Raw genomic sequence first — 17,416 nt, 5'->3', positions numbered from 1 at the left:
CCGCATCCTCCTCCAGAAAGGAAAAGGTGCACATTTGGTCTGGTCTGACATGCTACAGACACTTCCCTTCACTCAGGAAAACAGTGATAACGTCTACTTTAAGGCCTTCATTACATATTTTCTATTTTCTTTAGCTCTCACCCCCCGCCCACCCCATCTCTGGTTTCCTCTCCCTCCCCACACCCCCTTGGAGACCTGGTCTAACTGTATAGCCCAGGCTGGCCTGGAGCTTATGATCCTCTTGCCTCAGCCTCCTGAGTTCTGAGATTACAGGTGTGCAGCACCATGCCCAGCTTCTTCACCATTTCTGAGGTGCTAAGGATGTCTTTTCTCCTCCCTGCAAGCCTCAGGACCATCAGTATCCACCATCAGCGTGCCGTTCAGTTGGTGAAGCTTCACCTGGAGCCAGCTCCCTGCTGTGCCCTTAGCCTTGTTAAAATGTGCTTGGGGCTGGGCAGTGTCCTGTCTGCCAGGGTTGCACTCAGCTCCCGCCTGCCTGCCTGGGTGCTGATGGATCCGATCTGGGTGGCATCTGATGTCAGCTTGTTTGTAGCCATTGGCAGGCACGGCTGGGCTCCTGTCCTCGTCCATGACCTCTTGGAGGTGTCATGAGAGGACATTACACAGAGGCGGGGTCACTTCTGGTCTCATCCCCTCTAACATCACCTTTTCTCATTGCAGGTTATTGCGACTCTGTGCTCCAGAAGCGGTGGCTTCGAGGTGTGACTCTGCCTGCATTTGGGCTTCTCAGTAAGGAGGGCAGCGTGATAAAGGAAAACAGGTGAGTCAAGCTTGAGCTTCATAGACCTTCCTTGAACTTCTAGAGTCATGGTAATGGTGAATGTTGAATCTTTTTTCCCTCTCTCCCTTCCTCCTCACTTTTTTCCAGGTTGTTCTCAGATGTGGCACAGAGTCACGTTAAAGCTATAACTGTGGTTTGCTTTTCTTTCTTTTTTTTGGTACCGGGGATCAAACTCAGGACCTTGAGTTTTTGAGGCAGGTGGCAGAACCACTGAGCTAAATCCCTGCTTATCCTTCTTGATCTCTTGAACCTGTTATTTGGGGTGAGAACTCGCAGGTTGTCCGAGTTCACAGTTTGCTTCACAGAGAACAGCCCCTCAGGGACTCCCTCCTCTCCTCTCCTCTCCTCCCTTCCTCTCCCCTCCCCTCCCCTCCCCTCCGGACACTTTTGTTGTGATCCAAGGAAAGCAGTGTGTGTACCTGTGTGTGTATGCACTCATGTCTGCACGTGTCTCTTCCTAGAGAGACATCACCCAAATAAACAAGGCAGTTAAAAACAGGAAGAATGAAGCTGAATTGCTAAAACTGTCTACCAACATGCGGAAACTGCATGGAAAGACAATGATTTAGGTTTTTTCCTTTTATTTTGTAATTTTTTTTTCCTGTTTTCTGGTACTGGGGATCAAACTCAGAACCTTGCACTTGTGAGGCAGGCACAGCACCACTGAGTCAAATCCTCAGCCCTTTGCCTTTCATTGTGGCTGAGGCTTTTCTATGTGGGGAAAGATGTGGGAGCTGAGGCTGAATCAGGAGTTTTGTGTTTCGGGGGGTTTTCTTGGTGTGTGTGTGGTACTGTTTGGGGATTCTGGGGTCTTCTGGCAGTATTTTCTAGATTCTTTTTCTGAAAGCAAAGGACAAAACAAGTACTAAAGGTAGCAAGGCTTTACATTTGTAAAGGTAGGAAACAAAAGAAACATACTCTACAGAACAAGTGTGGACCAATTAAAAGTAGGAAATAGAAGTACACTCTGCAGTGAGAGAGGACCACTGCAAAAAGTGGCCAAGAGCTCTATGGCTGCCATCTTTTGTATCCTCCATGCTTCAGGGTGACGTCAGACCTAAGACGTCCTATCAGAAACTTGCTGGGGTTTTCCTGAGAAGAACTGAAGATAACACCCTCTAATTGGTTCCACACACATGGCTTTGGGAACTATTCTGTGCATGTGTCCTGGAACTTTGTGATTGAAAAGTCATGAATGCTTCCCCAGCCAGTTTGGAATGCCCGAATGTTCTGCCTCAGTACTGGGAAATGAACCCAGGACCTTTGCACTGAGCTACATCTCCAGCCCTTTTTTATTTTGTGACAGGGTCTCACTAAGTTGGTAAGTTGCCCATGCTGGGCTCAAACTTGCTATCTTCTGCCTCCACCTTCCAGAGTACTGGGATTAAAACCCTGAGCCACCAGGCCCCGCTGCAAGTCTTGAGTTATATGCAATTATTCCTTTCTCCTACTGTTTAGAAAACCCTTTAATTTGTCTTCACAATGTCCTTTATCAGCTGTCTTAATACACTGAAGCCACACAGAATATGTGTGACTGAGTGATTTATAAGAGTAAGAATTTTGCTCATGGTTCTGGATCCTAGAAAGTCCAGGATGATGGTGCCACCATCTGCTCAGCATCTGGTGAGGTCCCCTTGCTGTGTTAAGACATGGTAAGAGAGCCCAAGGTGCTAACCTGGATGTACGTCTTCCTCTACCAGTGGATCAGTGATGGCGAACCTTTTCAGCTTTCAGTGATGGACAGCCCCCCTGTGGCACGCATGCCATAGTTCACCACCCCTGCTACAGAATCACTAATCTTACCATAGGAGCCCTACTCTCAGGAACTCATCTGATCAGTTTGTTTGTTTGAGGCAGGGCCTTACTGTATAGTTCAGGTTGACTGTGCACTCTCTATGTGGCGCAGGCTTGTACCACCAGGCCCAGATAGAACTCATCTGATCCTAATCACCTCCCAAAGGTTTGCTTCCAAATACCATTAAGGTGGGAATTGGGTATTAAATTTGCATCACATGAACTTCTGAGGGACGCCTTCAAAGCATAGCAACAAGGAAAGCATGTTTTGTCTCTTGACAAAGAAATTTCTGTTTCCAAGATTATCTCTGACCTTTTATTATTATTTGTTTTAACATGGTGATTTGTGTCCACTTTTTTTCCCTCTGCCCCTTTCAATAGGATTCTAGTTTGAGACCTAGCTGGTGGAGCAGCATGGAAGAGCTGTATCCCCAGCCTTTCCATGCTGTTCCTGAAAGCTGTACACACGGAGCTGCTGTAGGGGGCCATTTGTCATATTTCCCGACGTTGGTGGGGAAACTCCATGACGTTGTTTTCACACACGCTCTGCACAGCTGGGCAGAGGAGGCTACAGGATATTAAGATACTACTATAGAGATTCAGCTAGGGGGAATCTTCCCGTATAAAGTGAGGGAGACATGTTATCAGTGGACTCATTAGCAGTGGCCACAGTCCTTTAGTCATAGAAGTACATGCAGTCTGAAGCAAAATTTGATACAGCAGGGGCCGTAGTTTTCCCTTCAGTCATTCTGTGTTTCTGGGTGTTTTCTTAGGTGTGACCCAGAAGCATCTAGACTGGGCCTTCCGTGAATTCTGTATCTGTTTTGTCTTTGGTCAGCTTTAGGTAGAAGCAACAGGTGGGTCAGGTAGGCTCTGAGATTCCTTGTGAAAAACTAAATTCTGTGTATGAGTATGAGCTTCTTGGCTGTCAGGAGTGAGGGTGGCAGCACTGCGGGGGGGGCACTAGTTGGGGATGGAAAATGACACAGAGTATGATTTGGGAAGAGCAGGACTTAGAATTCAACTCCTACTTATGCCACTTGTGTTTTTATGAATATAGTCAGCTGAGACCATGCAAATAAACAATTTTTAGTTTTTCTTTGCTAAGTGAAAAGAGACTCACTGAATCTTTTTCCCCATTTCAGTTCCAGTGACAAGGGATACCAGAAGAAGGAAAAAGTCAGCACAGCGTCATTCCTGCCACGCATGGATGACAGCAGTAGCCAGCGGGGATTTTGAAGTCTGTCATTTGGGGCAGAAATGGAGGTAACTAGCAGCGGGGGAAGAAGGTGGGCCCTCAATTCGCTGGAGTACAGATGTGTCACCAGTGGATTTTTTTTAAAGAACTGGGCTTTTTTTTTTTTTTTTAATGCTGATTTGAAATTGGATTATAATTTTGATAAGGTTGGCTTCTTCAATCTCTTAGCAAATTTGGGCTCCTGTTAAAAATCACTATATTGTAACAGTGGAGTTAAATAAAATCTGGTTTCTCATCACTGGTTTTTAGGTCTAGAATCCTCAAGTAGTAGAAAATGAGTATAGATTATGAAAGGGTGTTAGCCAAGTGGCTGCTCTCAGGTTCCCTCCTTACTGGCTCACTTTCCTCAAAGCTGCTCAAAGCTGTTAGGAAAGGCGGCTCGGCATGGTGGCCCGCACCTGTGGGACCAGCACTGTAGGAGGCCAAGGCCAGAGAATCGCAATTTAAGTCCAGCCTGGATGACTTAGAGACCTTATCTCAAAATATGTATGTTTCTGCTTATTTTTTTTGTTGAACTTTTGTTGCATGTTGTGAGCAGGGTTGTGTTTGTTTGTTTGTTGTTTTTGGAGACAGGATCTCACTATGTAGTTCAGGACAGTCTTTCTTTCTTTTTTGGTTTTTTTGAGACAGGGTCTCACTGTGTAGTTGAGACTGACCTGGAACTCACTATGTAGCCCAGGCTGGTCTCGAATTCACAGTGCTCCTCCTGCCTCAGCCTCCCAAGTGCTGGGATTACAGGCGTGTGCCACCACACCCGGCTTTAGGATAGTCTTGAACTCAGTGTGTGGCTCAGGCTGGCCTTGAACTCATAGCACTGTCTCAAAATATAAAAATGGGTTGGGGATACAGCTCAATGCAAAGGCCCTCCTGAACTCAGTCCCTGATAGTGGGGGAAGAAAAGATGAAGAAAAGCAGACAGACATGCTCTCCAAAAAGAGGTAAGGCCGGGGATGGTCTTGGTTCGCCAAGACCTCGTTAGATGAAAGCTGAAGTCACTGTGGGTACCTCACATGTGTAGATGTGAAGAGGGTAGGGTGTTGGGCATCTCACTAGCCTGTTCACCGTTAGGTTAACTGTAGCCAGCAATACTTGGCTATGTCAGAACCTGAACTTCACCGTGATCTCACCGGTAATTTCCAATCTTCAGATCTATGGCAGAGGCTTCCTAGAGGCGTAAACCCCTGTCCTGATGACATCAAGTCCTCCCGTTGGCTTGGAAGGCTCAGACCTGTCTTCCATCAACACCATGATGTCAGCAGTGATGAATGTAGGGAATGTGGCAGAGAATGGGGGGAGCCCCCAGGGGATCAAGCCCCCTTCAAAGCCTCCAGGACCAAATCGGATTGGCAGAAGGAACCAGGTGAGTGTGTGTGTGCCGGGCTTGTGCCCAGCCCGTTTGGTCTGTGAGATGTGGGCAAAGCCCCTCGGTGCCCCCCTGTAACGCCCAGAGGCCGTAGTCATGCTTCAGGGGCAGGCTTTTCCAGTTTATGTCAGTTTCCCTTTTGTGGAGAAAATTTTCTTTGCTGTGGCTTCAGTGTTGGTGAAACCACCCTTATTCTTTGCCTCATGAATTGATTTAAACACATGCTTTATTCCCGTGATGGCCAAGGTAGTGAACGTGACTTAACACCTCTGCTGTGGTGTGATTTCTTTCCTTCCCCGGTTTTTAGAACTTGGTTTTTGTTTTTTTTTTTTAATAATTTTTTGTGTCTTTAGATTATAGACAGTAAGTAAGCCCTGGCTGCCGTTAAGCTTTGCATTTTTGAAAACGCACAGGATTTAGCTTCAGAGAATCCCACCCACTGTTCTGTGTAGTCCTCTGGAAGCATCGGGAGAAGTGGGAAGCGTCACCAGGGACAGCCCCAGGAGGGTGAGTGCCGCTGCGAAGTCCGCCTCTCCTCCCCAGGAATGCAGGGTGAACGTGGCACTGGGCGCCGTGGAGGCAGGAGGCGTAGCTCTCTCAGCACATCTCTGGAGTCATGCAGTATAAGCTGACAAATGCATGTTTAATGTTTCATGGAACTTCTGGAGAGAGGGTGGTGAATTAATTTTTTTTTATTAATAATTTTTTTCCCCGGCAGTACTGGAGTTGAGCCCAGATGCACTGAGCTATATCACTAGTTGCCTTTCTTCTCCTTCTCCTTCTTCTCCTCCTCCCCCTCCTCCTCCTCCTCCTCCTGCCTACTTCCTCCTTTCTCCTTCCTCCTCCTTCCTTCTTTCCTCCTCCTCCCCCTCTTCCTCTCCCCCCTCTTAAGAGACAGTCTTGCTAAATTGTCCAAGCTGAACTCAAACTTGAAATCCTCCTGCCTCAGCCTCCCAGAGTGCTGAGATTCAGGTGTGTACCACTACACCTGGCTTTTTTTTACTGATAATCTTTCTATGACTCTTTATACAAAATTCTCCGAGCATATCTTTAAATTCTCAGAAGTGGAGCCTCAACCAAGCTTGCTCTCCAGGAAAGGTGGTGCCACCCCTAAGTCCTACTGGTAGTGTGGGACACTGTGCATTTCTCCACACCTTGCTCAAGACAAGGACTCAGCAGTTTGTGATGCTTTAGGGTTGGAACACTGATTGTTTTCTCTTTTTTTCCCTTGCTTCCATGTGCCTATCTTCCTATGGGTGCCTGAGAAAATACTCAGCCCATGTGACTGTGGCCTGAGTTGAGAAGGAACACTAGCTCTGGGAAGAAAAGGTTTATTTCTATTCTCATGTGCCTGTCTCTCCATGTGTCCATCTGTCCTTCCATCTACCCATCTGTCTCCATCACTCAGCCATTTAACAGTGCAGACCCAGCTCCTCCTTCCAGCTGGCTACTGTGCCAGGTGCCAAGCATTTGAGGTGAAAAAGACAGACAGGGTCACCATTGTCATCTTCCGTGCTCTACCAGGAATGAGTGGAGGGAAGGCAGGAGCATTTCCTTAAATAGCAGAGCATTGCCCGGGCACAGGCAGAGCTGGCTCCAGGCCAGGCTCTGGGTCCTGCCCACCGTCTAGAATCCTTGGGGCCACAGGATGCCCACAGCACTCCCCCTGCGTGCTGATCAGAGAAGCAAATGTGCAGGTGCAGCCAGGGCACTTGTCATCCACCTCCTTTCTCCTGAGGATTTGGGGTCCTGGTTTTGGTTTTGAAAGGGAGGTCTGGGCCAGAGAGAGCCTGCTGCACAGTCCCTAATTTTAGAGTGTCAGATGCACAGGGGCAGCATGGGGATGAAGGGCACACCCTCACTGGTTTGCTGGACGGGAGGATGGAGTGAGGGAGGCTAGGATGCAGGCCTGCGCAGGAGCACAGAGTTCCGGGACAGATTAGCCAGGCCCGATGCTGGCCAGGGTGCCAGATTGTTTCATTATGGAATGGTTAGTTATCACATTAGCTGCTAATTTTATCTCGCAGCTCAGGAAATGTGCTGCTCGTCCCTCCCGCAACCGTGTAAGGCTCAGCATCCCCTAGGAGGCTCTCCCAGCACTGCAGTGCTCTCTCCCAGTAGATCACTTTCAGAAACTAGTAAATCTGAGTCCCCCGGGCCTCCCTGTCCCAGGCTGCCTTGGGTTTTCGTGGCCCCATACTGTGGTCTGCGTGGCACCAGCATCTGGTCTCGTGGCCGTTAATGATCAACCCCAGAGTCAATAGCAGTGAACTCTGTGCACCTCCACACAGCTCAAGTTGAGTGCAAGATGATTTCTGAAAGAAGCACCATCTTCTCAGGAGGCCGGCCCCTTTTACTGAGATGAGCCTCCCTGTGTTGCCAGAGTGCTCCCAAACTCTAAGTTCAAGCTATCCTCCTGCCTCAGCCTGCTGACTAGCTGGTACCACAGGCATGCATAAGCCGTTGTGTCAGCTCAGGTTTGAATTTTTTCACATGTATTTATGTAATATCGGTGAGTCATTCTTTAAAAAACAATTTTTTTTAACCTGTAGCTTTACTAATTAATGGTTTGGCAAGAATGCCCCCTAGATTGAAGCTGGCCCTCAGTGTTGGCCCAGCAGTGAGATGGCCCTTGCTTGTGCTCTTCTGTAGCTCGTGGTTTTTTGTTTCTCCCCGGGGGCTCCATCCTGACTGAAGCCCTGGGCTGGGAGGGTGTGGCCCCCCGTTACACATCTGAGAGGACTGGAGAGGTGGATGACTGCGTGAGGGCAGGGGTTTTTCCTAGGATGTTGAGCTTCCTAGAATTTGAGAGAGGAAATATGCGGCTGGCATACCCAGCCCTCAGACCTGCTCCTGCACAGAGAGGAGGCTTGTGGCGCTTGGGAGGAGCCGTCGGTCTGCACAGTGCGGGAAGGGCTGCAGACTGGCACCTTGCGCTCACTTCACCCGTCTGGTTATGGCGCCATTTGTTTTTATGGTCTTCGGGGTGACTTTATTTTCATCATCTCTCATGAGCAACCACAGGGGTGTTTCTTCTCTGTGCCTCAGGGCTAATCCTTTTTTGGGGTCAGACTTTATGTAGCATCATGGTTTAGAGCATGGGTTGCAGAGCAGCTGGCCTGACTGAATTCTTTGCCTGCTTTTTAATCGCTCTCCGCTGGGACAGTTACTCACCCTCAGCACCCTCTTTTCCTCACCAGAGAGTAATGATGCCTCCCTCACTTAGGAGAGGATACTGATGTCTGTGTTCAGAGTTCAGAACATAGTATGTGCTCAATAATGGCTGTTAATCCGCAAGGACAGACGCTTGCCCTCCTGAATGCAAACAAGAGGTCTACTGAAAGGTGTTCAAGGGCAGGAAGTGGTATACAGCCTCGCTTCAGGGACAGTTGGTGTGTCTCGGCCCCCCAGAGTTCCCCACTCCAGCTTGAGCTTCCTGCCCCAGGGTTGTGCCTGGCTCCAACTCTACGCAAATACCCAGTGGCAGTGCTCTCAGTACCTACCTTAGTAACTTTGTTGTTCCCAAACCCAGGCGCATGTTGGTGTCTTCTGGAGAACTTGTGAGTCAGACTGCTGTCTCCAATAATTGTATTGAGAGCTTGATCTAGAAATAAGTATTTCACAAGGCTGGCAAGGTGGCACATGCCTATAATCCCAGGCCTGGGGAGGCTGAGGCAGGAGGGTCAAAGGTTTGAGACCAGCCTGAGCTACACATTGAGGCTTTGTCTCAAAGACAACAGGGAAAGGGGGATGGGATTGATTTCACAGAGCTCCCCAGGCAATCCTGCTGACTTAGAAACTCACTGATGGCCATCTCTGAATTCCCAATTCCTGGGAGAGGAGTGAGAACCTGGACTCGATTTTGGAGACAGAGACAGTGCCTGAGGTTCCAGGAACTGCACCAGGCAGGCCCTCGCAGCTCTCTATGGCTTACTTCGCTAGAGGAGCTATAACAGAGTTAGTGAAGGAAGTTGGCCTTTTCTTGAAAAGGTAAAAATACTGCTTGCAGGAGGCCTGTCGTGTGTGTTTTGAGGGACATGAGATGAGCCCCTCGCCAGGTAGCAGACTGATTGTGTGTTGCCTCGTGGGGCAGTCGCCAGTCAGGGGGCCACTCCTGTCAGTCCTTGTTTCTTGCAAGGCCCAATGGGTGTGAAGCAGAGCCCTGACAGGGCTTTTCCTGTCGGGAGTGTGGGTTTTTTCCTGCGACCTCCATTACCTCACCGTGTTTCTGGGGGCCTTGAGACCTGGCAGGAAATTCTGTCTGGAGCTGGGACAGACTTGGAGACACACAGATTCCATTCTTAGCAGAGTGAGGAGGGGATTGATGCTTATTTCTTCACCACCACTGACAGTTAAGTGATGTCTGCATAACAGAAACACTCCTGTTTATTGAGCACTTACTCTGTCTTTACTGAGCATGTCCTCTGTGGCAGGCCCTGCTGCAGGGCTTCCCACATATTCATTACTGTGAATCGTATCACAGTGTGCCTACCCATACCGCTGGCACAGGAAGAAACAGGGTGTAGACGGGGAGGTGACCAGCCTAAGCTTGGCCCTCAGGCCGGGTGCTCTCAGCTCCCTAGTGCCAGCCCTGCAGACACAGGCTTGCTACAGAAGTAGAGGCACAGTCTACTGCGATCTGAAATTCACCCTCCATTTTAATCTCTTTTTAGGAAACAAAAGAGGAGAAGTCTTCCTACAACTGCCCACTGTGTGAAAAGATTTGCACTACCCAGCACCAGTTGACTATGCACATCCGTCAGGTTGGCTGCTCTTTTGTATTTTCATCTTACATTATTCTTCATTCACAGAGGACAAGGTCTTTGGGATCCCATCTCTGTGATCTGTCAGTGTGAATTGAATCCCTTATGATACGAGGTTGTAGGTACCTATCCCTGTCCTTTTTTTTGGTACTGGGGATCAAACTCAGGATCTTATGCTTGCAAGACAGCCGGTGGCACCACTGAGCTAAATCCCTGGCCCCTGGATCCCTGTTCTTTATATTGGTATAAATTTCTCTCATGCAGCTTGGAGCTTGCTGAACTTGGGATCTTTTCGCCTTTACTCTGAGATTTGTAGATTTATCCTCCTCCCTCTCCTGCTGTAGCCGACTCACGACAGACTGTTGATGAATTGTTGAAGTTTAACACGCTGCTGACCGATAACATCAAGGCGCTGACTTGGGTTTGCATGGAAATGTCCCTGACCAGATACCGGAAGCCAGAGCTCTGCTCGGAATGGGTTTCAGTTCTCCTCCTCTGACAGCAGGCCTGAGTCAGCAAACTGAAGCAGGGATGGGGATGGGGACTCTGCGAATCCTGTTGCACACATCTGCTGCGTAGTTGGAACGCCTTCTGCCACGGGAGTTAATACGCACATCAGTTAATCTGTGTGTGTTTCTCAGAAAGGTCTGCAGAAGCCCCACCTGCCCCTGATCCTCACATGGACATGGAAGGTTACACAAAACAGTGATTTGCCTGTGTTCCTGACTGTGCTAGTCACACTATTGCAGTCCCCAAATCTCTGCCTCGGTCACCTTGAAGGAGGCATTCATTGTGGCCTACAGCTCGGAATGCTTCAGTCTGTGGGCCAGAGGCACAGAACATTTTGGTGAAGGACGTGGTAGAGCAGAGCTGCTTACTTCCTGGCAGATGGCAAGCAGAGATCCAGGGAGAGAAGCCCAAAGGAAGGGGCCTGGGATGAAGTAGAGTCCCCACAGTCCTGCCCGACCCACTCCCCTCATTTAGCCCTGCTGGCTCATTTTCATCACCTCCAACAGGGCGTCACATTCTGAACTTTGCGCCGGTGGCATAACCCACAGGTGAAGTCAGGGCCTTCGTGATCCCAACACCCTCTGAAAAGACACTGGCATTTTAGACCTAAACCATGACACTGATACATTTTGGTCCTTTGGAAAGATACTTAAAGTGAAATTAAAAAATAAATAGCTGAGAAAATGTATTGATATTTATAAAGCTCTAGATCTGCATGTCTGAACAGCTGAGTTTTGCCACCTCCTCAAGGGATTGTGATGATTGCTTTTCCTGCAGCACAACACGGACACTGGAGGAGCTGATCACTCGTGCAGCATCTGCGGAAAGTCACTGAGCTCGGCCAGCTCGCTGGACCGCCACATGCTGGTGCACTCTGGAGAGAGGCCTTACAAGTGCACTGTCTGCGGCCAGTCCTTCACCACCAACGGGAACATGCACAGGTGAGCAAGGCCTCCCCGGCCGCAGGTTCTCCAGTCCTGGTCTCCATGGAGAAAAGCCAGGGACAGTTCTATTTGCCCTTGGCTGCATCGCAGGTTCCCGGGGGCATCTGACAGCTGAGAAACAGGTCCCTGGGCTCAATCCATCGCCCTTCAGGGTTCTTTGGGATGAGACAGTTCTTACCCCATGCTGGCTGCGTTTCTGTTTTTTTGGAGCTTTTTTTTTTTTTCTTTGCACCAGGTATCAAACCAGGACCTTGCTTGCACTTGCAAGGCGGGCATGATGCCACTGAGCTGAATCCCAGTCCTTTGCAATTTCTTTGGGGAGCTTACCCCACACACAGGCGCCCTTGAGGAGGGACGTTCAATTCACATAATGCCGTCTTGTGAAGCAGTGCTTTCACATGCCTTCCAGATTCCTGCAGACCTTACCAAAAGGAAAATATTCTGGGACTTTCATGGAAATAGTTAAATGACCTGGTTCTGGAGCTTCAGAAAAGATAGGATAAAATGGAGAAAAGAACATCTGACAGCAGGAAATTCATTCCCAAGAAAGATGCTCACTCAGAGATGGGATGGAACATGGTGTGTTTATACACAGTGATTTATCCAAAGCAATGAGAAATGTATTTTGGAGTGATTGCTTTATTTTTAAAGAGATTAGAACAGCTGAACATGGTGGTGGACACATGTAATCCCAACACTTGGGAGGCCGAGGCAGGAGTTCAAGGCCAACCTGAGCTGCATAGCAAGACCCTGTCTGAATAATCAAAAAGAACAGGAAACCTTATGTAACTAATTTATAATTGACATGCTAACTGTGTTTGGTTACATATAAATTCAAAGACGATCCTGTTTATTCCACTTAAAACTCATTATATGAGCCAGTGATAATGCACTCGCGACAAGCTGGAACAGGGGTAGTTTCCTGATTTGGGAATGGCCGATTTGAAATCATATCACTGCTGCCGCTTATACATTTTTAAGTTTTAGTGGTGAATGTCAGTGCTGTGGGTTGGGACGAGGATTAGAAAATAATGAATTTAGCACACAATTCCTGACACATGGCTAACAATCAAGAAATATTATCTGTTATTATTAGTTGATGTCCTCTAAAGCCTGTGGATTTCTCAATCTGAGCTTCTAGAAGTGAGGTACGGTGAGGCTCCTTGAAAGGTACGAACATTTAAAGAATTGTTAATCTCATAAATTTCAGTCCTGATGGCTCATTATCTTTCTTCCTATCTCTTTCTCTTGGGGGGTGGTGGCAGTCTGTGACAAAGACTCTATATACTTCAGACTGGCCTCAGATTCGTGGCGATCCTCCTGTCTCAGCCTCCTGAGTGCTGGTATTACAGGTGTACACCACCATGCCCCTTCCTCTCTTCTGAGTGTTTCTGGGTGCAAAGAAGGATGTGAACAGTGTCATTACTTTGAATGTGCTACTTTACATTTTTGCTTTTTTGCTGCTTTGCCACCGCGTTGGCCACTGGTATCACAGTGCCCTCTGTTCTTCACGGCTGTCACATCGCCCAAAGCATCCAGTGCCCATTCTGTGTTTGCCCTTCTCACTGGAGGTTTTGCCTGTTCTTGGGTGGTTTCCTCATTTTCTCCTGTGAAAATCGGCTGAGGGCAGCAGGTGCATTGGTGAGAAGCCCCCCCGCACACACCCTTAGGCTGTTTCTGCCCTGACCTCGGACTGCTTGGGGTCCTCTGTGGGACATTTCTGCCCTTGGGCTAAGTCACTGCTTATTTGGAAAATTTCCATTTTGAGGTGTTGTCTGTGATCAGGACAGGAGCATGTTGAACATACCTATAAAAGGCAGAGTTACTGTCGGCATCAGGGCTGTCTGGCGGTGCATTTTGCAGGTAACCATCCGATGTCCTCCCTGTGGTTCAGGTGCTGGCTAAGCATTTTCTATTCGCTCTGTATGTTTTCCCTCTTCTCTGAGACAGAAGTCGTATACCATTGCTTTCACCCACTAAAAGTGTACAATTCAACGGGTTTTATTTTTGTTTTTATTGTCAAGTGTTAGTTAATTGGCTGTACAGAATTGTATTTACCCCCTCCTCAGTTGGTGGACAGTGGGTGATTCCTCTTTTCGGCTATTATGAATAATACTGTTACGGTCATCCCTGTGTGGCTCATCACGTGGATGTACATTTTTATTTCTCCTGGTAGACGTTTAGGAACAGAATCGTTCAGCTATGTTGTAATCCCATTTTTAGTATTTCGAGAAAGTGCCAAACAGCTTTCCAAAGCGGCTGCCCCATTTTAGGCAAGAGTGTTCTAGTTCGCCTCATTCCTGCCAACATGTGTGACCTGTCTTCTGCATTCCAGCCATCCTATGAGGTGAGAAGTGGTACCTCACAAACTGCATGGTTTCCGTTGTTGGCTTAAGTGTATGATGTGTTTTGAGTGAGTATTTATGTACCATAAGGAAGCAATCCAGGTTCAGTCTTTTGCAGTACTGGCTGAGAAGACATCCCCATTGAACTGTTTCTCTGCCCCTGTCCGTTCAATTCTGTTCCCCTCAGCTGTGTTTCTGTATTTCTGTTGCGTGACTGTAACCACACTGAATTGATTAGTATAGTTTTGGGGTAAGTTTTGTGAAAATGAAGTGTGTGCCTTTTGACTCGGATCTTGTTCAGAATTGTTTCTGCTAGTCTGGATGCTTATATTTCTGTGTGGATATTAGGATTAGCCTCTGCAGAAGAGGACATTGTATGGGGAGTGCATTCAATCTGTAAATCACTTTGCAGGTGTTAGCATCTTAACATTATTAAGTCTTTCTGTGCAGTTATGTGAAAATGTTTTCTGGTAGGGTTTTCCTAAATTTGTTGTAACAAGTTTGTTTGTTGTAGTTGAACCCAGGTCCTTGCATGGTAGCTAAGCACTCTAGCTCTTTTTAAATTTTTTGTTGTTGTTGTTGTTTTTGACACAGGTTCTCCCTATGTAGTTCAGCCTGGCCTTGAATTCATACAGATTCTCCTGCCTCAGCTTTCCATATACTGGGATTACAGGTGTGTGACAGAAAGGCCAGCCTCGAATTTACTTTGAAACAAGATATCACCAAGTTGTCCAGTCTGGGGTCAAACTTGCAGTCCTCCTGCATCAGTCTCCAGAGTAGCTGGGATTACACAGTTGTACCACCATGCTGGGCTTCAACAGTGTTTTATGATATAAGTTTTATATTTATTTTCTTAAATTCATTCCTCTTTTATTTATAGTGATAAGTGGAATTATTTTCTAATTTCATTTTTCAGTTATTGCTAGTATACAGATACAGTTCAAGTTTTATATTATAGATAGATCTTGTTTCCTTTATTTCATTTATTCTTGTTTGTTTAGCACACACAGTTTACCTTCATCTTGGAGTAGAGCATGTACAGAACATAACACATCGTGATTCTTCTCTAGTCCCCTTCCCGCCCACCTGTTCATTCTTCCAGTTATTTAGTGGATTCCTTAGGATGCTCTGTGTAGAAGAGTGGCATTTGCAGGTGGAGATATTTGACTTGCTCCTGTTTCAGCTGGCTGTGATGTAGTTCTTTTTCTTGCCTGTTTTTTCTATTTCATTCATTCAGTGTATTTCCTGCTTTCCTTTATGATTTCTTTGAGCCACTGGTTATTTAGGTTTGTTTGATTCCTGCTGATTTGTGACTTCCCATATTTCTTCCTGTCACTGGTCTCTAGTTCCATCTGTCAGAGTAGGAGACATGCTGTGTAGTTTCAGTCTTTCCGCAGTTACTGAGGCGTGTTTTGTCACCTAACCTATGGTCTATCCTGGTGAATGTTCCACATCTGTTTGAGAAGCAAGAATGTTCTGCTCTTGTTGGGTAGCGGGAGCAGATGTGCTCTTGGATCTAGTTGGTTCACAGCACTGTGAGAGTCCTTGCTGACCTGCGTTTAGTTTTATGTGCTCTGCCTTGAAGCTTCTTTTATAAAATTAATACCCATTTTACAGATGAGGAAAGGAGCAAGCTGCATGCAGTCCCGAGATGAACATGGGCCGTCTGGCTTCGGAGGCCCTGCTTTTGACCGCGTGAGCCAGGACTGACAGACCCTGCCACTCAGTGTGTGAGGAGAAGGTGCCTTCTTTCCCCACTCCCACCAGCTCCACGCTGTCAGTGTTAAAACCATCCTGTCTCTGGCTAGCACAGTCCACTACTGTTTTGAGCCCAGAGCAGCTTTGGAGGCAAATCTTATTGGATGTTGTTTGAGTACACATGCAGAGGCCTCAAAACCATCTTGACGCTTGTAGCATAGCTAGATACATTTCTCATTTATGAACACCATATACTGGAGTTATTTTTACTCTTTGAAGTAGGCCTTAGGGATATTTATTACCTTTGGGTTTTATACTGATTTTATTTATTGCAAGGCATCTGGATTGGAGGAAAGGACTGAATTGTTAAGTCTGCAGAGTTGTGAAAATCTCCTTATTTTCAGCACGCTAACAAAATGGCTTAGTTACAGCTCAGTTAGAAGTTGGGTCCAAATGGGAAAATGCCTCTGCAAGGGTTCTGAGGGCTGAAAGTGTCCCTAGGTCAGGTGGGAGGTTTTCTGAGTCTCTGCCTTGAGATCTGGGACCCAGGTGAGGATCTGTACAAGTGCCCCCCTGCTCGCTGTGTGGCCCTACAGATGACTGACCTTTCTGTGTCTTGGTCACTGCAGCATCTAAGGTGGCCTGGCTGTGCCTAGCTCACGGGGATATTGAGGCAGTTGATGAGTTAATACGTGCCCAGTACTTCGGGTAATAGCTGTTAAATGGTACACATAAATAAATGGCTATTTATATTATTGTTGTTTTATAGGCTAGGGAGGGAAAATACTGAGTAAGCATTCATATAATGCCAGAGACTAAACTGGATGTGTTTTTTATTAATTTGTTTGCTGGCTTTTGGTTGTAGGACATTTGTGATTTAAGCAAAAAATTTTTCTTTAGAATAACAGGGTTATTACACATTGATTTTCTTTTTCTTTTCTACATAAAATTGCAAATAATAGGTTAAAAAGACATTTGGATATTGCCAATCACAGTAAAGTCGTGACCACCTTCATTTATCAGCATAGCTGTATCTTTGAAACAAAACTATAAAAATGTGAAAACGCAAAAATGCGCCTGCAACACAGGGTTGGCTTCATTGGCCTAACAGATTGGTCGGCAGCCAGGCTCTCTTTCCGGTTCCTGCTTAGGGGCCCCGGGCCAGTGCTGAGCTGGGCCCCAGTGTGCAGTCTCCCGATGGGGCGCCCAGCTCGGACTTACTACCTGGCCCTGCCGAGGAGGACATGCTGCGGACGCGCTGCGATCGCCTATTCCCTGCAGTGTAGCTTCGCGGATTTCCCTAGGGCTGGAAGACAGCCGGGAGCCGGCACACTTAGCAGGATGAGAGCCTGTGCGACTCTCCATGCCTGGCCTTGATGCCAATCAGTCCCCACACAGTGTCGCTGGGAGCCACGCAGCCCCCTCTTCACTCACTGCCTCCACAGGAGCGTGATCTTGCAGATGCACTCAGGCCTCCGGGGTTCACTGTGAGAGGTAGACCCCGGGTCTACCCCAGAATTTCTGTTCTGAGACCCAGAGGCTCTCCTGACATTTCCTCACCTGGGGTACCAGGCTGTCTCCTCAAGTTTCAGGCTGTTATTTTGTTTTCCTGATAAAGCTCTTCCTTTACTACCTTTTGGCCACCGGTGATTTTATGAGAGGTGATTTTATGAGCATGCGTTCCTTGTCCTTGTTTCTAAGAGCTTCCTTCCTACTTTTGTAAGAGCTGTGAGAAGCGTTGTTGGAAAGTCAGTACCACAGAATGAGGTCCTATGTGATTCAGTTATGCTGTGGGTAGTCCCGTGGCTATCTACTGTGCAGTACTTGTAAAACCCAAACTTTCTACACTTTAATTCTAGTACATTTACATGACTTGTTTTTAGCTTGGTTTTTGTTTGGTTGGTTGGTTTTCGCTTTTTTTTTTTTTTTTTTTTTTTTT

General features: G+C 47.2%; 1 protein-coding gene across 1 annotated transcript in view; it reads left to right on the top strand.

Annotated features, from left to right (window-relative positions):
• Rreb1 (ras responsive element binding protein 1) overlaps positions 1-17,416 on the top strand; it is a 119,192-nt gene that overhangs the window by 60,697 nt on the left and 41,079 nt on the right. Inside the window, 5 exon segments of the mRNA XM_033761790.1 lie at positions 682-781; positions 3,742-3,862; positions 5,002-5,214; positions 9,891-9,980; positions 11,268-11,431. Of these exon segments, the coding sequence (XP_033617681.1) occupies positions 5,044-5,214; positions 9,891-9,980; positions 11,268-11,431 (425 nt within the window). The 5' untranslated portion in view covers positions 682-781; positions 3,742-3,862; positions 5,002-5,043.

This window comes from Fukomys damarensis, unplaced genomic scaffold, assembly GCF_012274545.1.
Source record: "Fukomys damarensis isolate Sample0158 unplaced genomic scaffold, DMR_v1.0_HiC HiC_scaffold_10, whole genome shotgun sequence".
In the NCBI taxonomy this organism is placed as follows: Eukaryota; Metazoa; Chordata; class Mammalia; order Rodentia; family Bathyergidae; genus Fukomys; species Fukomys damarensis.
The sequence above is the reverse complement of the archived record's forward strand: the minus strand, read 5'-3'. Positions and strand labels throughout refer to the sequence as shown.